The sequence below is a fragment of the Rhinopithecus bieti genome, unplaced genomic scaffold, assembly GCF_001698545.2.
Source record: "Rhinopithecus bieti isolate Rb0 unplaced genomic scaffold, ASM169854v2 scaffold_6380, whole genome shotgun sequence".
NCBI classification, from domain to species: domain Eukaryota; kingdom Metazoa; phylum Chordata; class Mammalia; order Primates; family Cercopithecidae; genus Rhinopithecus; species Rhinopithecus bieti.
This window is the reverse complement of record NW_016806642.1, coordinates 2556288-2562017: the sequence shown is the minus strand read 5'-3', so window position 1 is coordinate 2562017 and position 5730 is coordinate 2556288. Positions and strand designations below refer to the sequence as shown.

General features: G+C 38.0%; 1 protein-coding gene across 1 annotated transcript; it reads right to left on the bottom strand.

Annotated features, from left to right (window-relative positions):
* Nucleotides 1-437: 437 nt before the first annotated feature.
* Nucleotides 438-3895, bottom strand: INSL5 (insulin like 5). Its single transcript, XM_017877286.1, has 2 exons — nt 3678-3895; nt 438-936 (listed from the first exon to the last, which is right to left on the bottom strand). Exons 1-2 carry the CDS (start codon nt 3850-3852, stop codon nt 704-706), a joined length of 408 nt encoding a protein of 135 aa, XP_017732775.1. The 5' UTR covers nt 3853-3895; the 3' UTR covers nt 438-703.
* Between the last annotated feature and the right edge of the window lie 1835 nt (nt 3896-5730).

The following is a 5730-nucleotide window of genomic DNA, read 5'->3' as shown; positions in this document are numbered from 1 at the left end:
TGAGTCGAGATTGCGCCACTGCACTCCAGCCTGGCGACAGAGTAAGACTCCGTCTCAAAAAAAAAAAAGTTATTCCTCTTTCCCCAATATCCACCCTTTCCCCTTTAAATATTGAAGCCCTCAAAGTCGTCTTTGGAGAAAGGCACAGACCTGTATCCTGGGTGCACATCCTTAACCTTGGGAACATAAACTTCTAAATTGATTGAGAGCTGTCTCAGATACTTTTTGGTTTACACTATGAATCAATGTTTAAGTTTTCAGTAACAATACACAGTAACTCAAACATTGAGAATGAATAGTTATTTCTGGATGATGAAATAATAGTTAATGTTTATTTTTTATGTATATTTTAGATTTTCCAATCACCAGCATTTTCTGTTTACTGTTTAAAAGTTGTTTACAATTTTTTAAAAGAAAACAGCACAGTGAGCTTGATTTATAGGATTTTTATTGCAATTTTGCACAGCATTTGAAATTTCAAAGCATTAGTAGAATTTGAAAAGAACAGTTCACTAACCTTGGCAAAGGGAGAAAATATAGATCACTGTGGTTTCAACCACTCAGCTATACCTTTTAGAAAAGAAGTTTCGCCTACCCAAAAGCTATCATTTTAATAACACAATATTAGTGTTCTACCAGGGAGTAAAACACTGGATTAAACATGTGATAAAGCTCTGCCACCCATTGGGTATTTACTCTTGTCTTAGCAAAGAGCACTCAAATCAGTCATGGAGCAGCCATCAGTGCAACACAAAGTTTGTAAATCTTGTCTTGACATCACTGAACGCTTCTTTGACTTCCAAAGCTCTTCAGTAGGCGTCTGTCCACCCCAAAGACGGTCTTCGCCTGAGGCATCCACCTTCGGAAGGTTTTGCGCTGGATTTTCCTCAGAAAACTCACGTTTATTTGGGAGCTGGAAGGAGTTTCCTGTCTCAGCTGTATGGAAGAGAAAAAAAGAATACATCCTTAGACAGCTCCTACAAAGAAGGCAGCAAACATATTACACTGTTGGGGAAATGCACTGGATCCCTGAAATGAAATAGAATCCTACACATAATTTTTTTAAATGTTGGTCTGGTTTCAGAGAGATTAGACATTTTGGGGAGAGCACAGTCATCTCCACTCTCCTCATTTTACAGAGGCAGAAACTTGAGTGCAAAGAGGAGGAGTGACAGCCAGTGTCGCTCAGCTAGTCAGGACCTGACTTCTTTTACTCGCTACCTTTGCTGGATGACCAGCAACTTCCAAAGTTATTAGTTATGTGCTATAAACAAAAAACACATAAACAAAAAAACAACCTTGTGTATGCTCTGCAATCTTGATCAGTAAAGAAGGAAATAGAGACTTAAACCTCTACATCTGAAAATAAAAAGTGAAATTCAGTTTTTGCCTAAGTGTTGTTTCCAAAGTTCACATATAAGCTTCTCTCACTTTTATTTAGTTCAAATTGACTTGTCAGTGCCTTAGAACACCAGCAAGCACCATGAAAAATTAAGTGAATGGATGCTGGTTGGTAAACCAGAATTGATCAGATAAATAATGTATGGGAAAACACTCTGAAAATCTGAGAAAGATTTAATAAGTAGTAGTATGATTTCAGTGATGTCCAACAGAGCTAGCCTTACAGACATCCATTCCACTGCCCTATGTGTTTCAGAGATATCTCAAATGTATTTTTTATAATGCATTTTGGTTTGCTATTCCGGAGATGGTTGTAAATCCTGTAAATTATGCTTACTCTCTTAAGGTTAAAAACCCATATAATTTTTGTTAGCATCGAGTCATATGAACCTCAATATTAAAGTGGTAGTGAAAATGGAAAATGCATGCTTTTTCAATACAACAGCCCACCCAAATATGAACAGTTTAGGTCATTTTCTAAAATGTTTTCATTACCAACATCATTTTAAATTAAACTGAAACCTTAACAATCATACATATGGTCACAACATTTTCCTTTTAACTTTTAGAATAAAACATAGCAAATACAATCAATTATTAAAATAGACTCTTAAGCAAAGCACAGAAAGACAAACACCACATGATCTCACTTATATGTGGAATCTAAAAACGTCAAACTCAAAAATGTGTAGCAGAGAATGATAGTTATCACAGGATAAGGGGGATGGTTGGGGAAGAGATGGTCAAGAGTACAAAATTTCAGTTAGGAGGAATAAGTTCAAGAAGTCTATTGTACTACATGGTGACTATAGTTAATAACAATGCATTGTATTCCTGAATTGCTAAAAGAGTAGATTTTAAGTATCCTCATCACAAAAACATAAGTATGTGAGGTAATGCATATGTTAATTAGCTTGATTTAGCTATACATACATGTATATTGTATGTATACACATTTCAAAACAATGTTATACACAATAAATATATATAATTTTTATCAATTAAAAAAATAATTTTTAAAATAGGATTTTCAGCCATGCCCAGTGGCTTATGCCTGTAATCCCAGTGCTTTGGGAGGCCGAGATGGAAGATTGCTTGAGGCCAGGAATTTGAGACCAGCCTGGGCAACATTGCAAGACCCCATCTCTACAAAATGTTTTAAAATTAGCCAGATGTGGTGGCACACACCTGCAGTCCTACCTACTCAGGAGCCTGAGGTGGGAGGATAACTTGAGTACAGGGGTTTGAGGCTTCAGTGAGGTATAGTTGTGCCAGCCTGGGTGAGAGAGCAAGACTCTGTCTCTAATCAAATAAATAAATAAAAATTAAAAAATAGGATTTTAAATAAATTCTACCTCATACTTTAATATATAATTAACAGAAAGAATTTTAGTCAAACTTTTAAGTTAGTTGAATTGAATAATAAAGAAATATAGTGAAGTCAGTCACTTCCCCGTTTCTGAAAGACATTTGGTTCACTTCTACCTTCAAAATCCTGATCAGGCAATTCCTACTACTAGAATTCCCACCCTGCTTGCCCACCACCTTTCATAATCCCCAAATCCTTCAGGACCTCTGTCAACAACCACCACCTCCATGATGCTGTCACTTATTACAAAAGTCCACCACCTTCTCTTTCCCACCTGAGACTCAGTATGGAATTAGTAAAGACCTTGGCTCTTGAAGCCAGATAGACCCGGTTTGCTACCTAGCCACATTTTCACTAGCTGGGAGAAAGAATTTTCTTCTTGGTAAAATGATAAATGGTGGTAATTTTGCTTGCTTCACAGGATCCTTATCAGAAAGCTGAATGAAATGTTGCACATGTAACTTCCTGGGACTTAAACGTGCTCAATTAAGGTCAGCTTCTTTCCTTGCATCCATATTTAACAACTGCCTGAATTCTAACTTATTATACTGTATAATTATTCATGTGTGAAAGTCTTGCTACTTCAACATGCTCCTTGAAATCACATGCTTTGCTGTAGCTTCCATAGTACCTTCCACAGATGTTGAGCTCATTGAAGTGGTCATGCCATCAAATGATTTCAAGTAGGGGACTAAAAAAGGAGGTCCTTATTTTCTGAAAGGTAGCATGCTCATCACCTCCCCAAGCCAAATTCAGTATATTTTGATAATTAATCCCTTAAATTGACATAAAAAATGCCTCCACAGTACTTAGAGAAACACTTAATAAAATAATGGTTTAAAACACAGCTTGAAAAAATAAGAGACACGTGAAAGGAAAATAAAGGAGACACATGAGTTACTGTTACCTTGCTGAGCTTGAGGGATCCCCTCCAGATGCCTTCTCCACCTGGAGCTGGCACAGATGTAGATGACTGTCCGTATATATTCTGCCCCACAGAGTCTCACAGACTCCTTGCTCCTCACTTCTGAGATGGCAAATAGGACAGAGAATAGAAACAGAGTGAAAACGGAGCCCTTCATTTTGCTGAGGACTGAACGAGAATCTGATATGTTAAGTGTGGTCAAATCAAATTCTGGAGTGACTGTCACCCTCTTGACCAATTTATACTAACTTTCCTGACATTTTATTGGTCAGAACCTCATTTTTACAATATTTGCTAAGCACATAGGGTTACACAGTAAAGTTTTGAAAATGTGGTTTTATGATTATTGCCAGCTATCCAGTCACTCCTGAATACCATCAACGCATCTGTGAGATGATAAAAACAGATGCCTTCTTGGAAGGCATTATGGAAAACTCATGGACTTTGAAAGTTGCCAAGAATGAGTTTCAGTCTCAGCCTTGCTACTTACTGAGTGACATAGACAAGTTTTAAACTTTTTGAGTTGGGGCAAAGCCTGGTGGCCAACACCTGTAACCCCAGCACTTTGGGAGGCCAACGCAGGCAGATCACTTGAGGTCAGGGTTCAAGACCAGCCTGGGCAACATAGCAAGACCTCCATCTCTACAGAAAATTTAAAAATTGCTCAGGCACAATGGCACACTTGAGCCCAGGAGTTCAAGGTTACAATGAGCCATGACAGTACTCCAGCCTGGGTGATGGTGAAATCCTGTCTCTAAACAACAACAACAAAAAAATAAAATAACAAAAAAAAACTTTTTGAACCTCAATAACCATATCTCTAGAATGGGAAGACCCATCTCACAAGGGTTTTTTTGAATATTGAAAGCAACATGAATGTCAGAACAATGGGATATCACACTTAAGTAGGCAAGTTCTTATGTTCTGAGTTTGAATCCTGGCCGTTGCTGTTACCTGGCTGTTACTTACCAGATCTAGACTCTTAAGCAAGTTTTTTAAAGCATCCTTCTTTGTAAAATAGTGTTGATGATTGTAACTACCTCATAGAGCTAATGTGATAATGTGATAATGTGTATCCCACTTGTTACAATAAACAGCTAATAGGCCAGGCGCGGTAGCTCACGCCTATAATCCCAGCACTTTGGGAGGCCGAGGCGGGCAGATCAGGAGGGCTGGAGATAGAGACTATCCTGGCTAACACGGTGAAACCCCATCTCTACTAAAAATACAAAAAGCTAGCCAGGCGTGGTGGTGGGCGCCTATAGTCCCAGCTACTCGGGAGGCTGAGGCAGGAGAATGGTGTGAACCCAGGAGGCAGAGCTTGCAGTGAGCAGAGATCATGCCACTGCACTCCAGCCTGGGTGACAGAGCGAGACTCCATCAAAAAACAAAACAAAACAAAAAAACCCCACAGCTAATAATTATTAGCTGCTTCTCCTCTCACCATCAGAAGACTGAAAAAGATAACTTCAAAATTCAGAAGATTTTATCTGACTAGGATCTTGTTATCCTCCACCTATGACCTAGGTACACTTTTCTCAACACACATATATCTATGATAATAGAAAGCTGAGTCCATATCCCAAGTAGCTAAATAATGAAATTTCTCTTTTGGTAAAACCTCTGAAAGCACTAGTTCTTGCAAAGGTCTTACCTAAACTGAGAATCCCAGAGTTTGAGATCTTAAAGAGCTGTTGACCCAGGTTTTAGCAAGTTGAACAAATAATGGTTTAGTTGATTCTGTGAAATCCTTGTCTGTGATTCCTGGTTGGAAAAAAATTGCTAAGTCTGTGGTCATGATCATATCATTTGTTCTTCTTGTGAAATCACTGTTTTTCTGTAGGGAAGCTGGAAAATAAAACAAAATAATCTATTCTCTAATTGAAAGCATTTTTTGCTCTAAAAAATAAAAATTATTTCCAAGAGTCTTGCTTTCTCCATTTCTTTGGCTGTAGTGTGAAGAATGGATTAAGAAGGGCAAGACTTGAAAAAGGAGAAACAGAAAAAGCTGTTTCAATAATTTAGATATGATGGT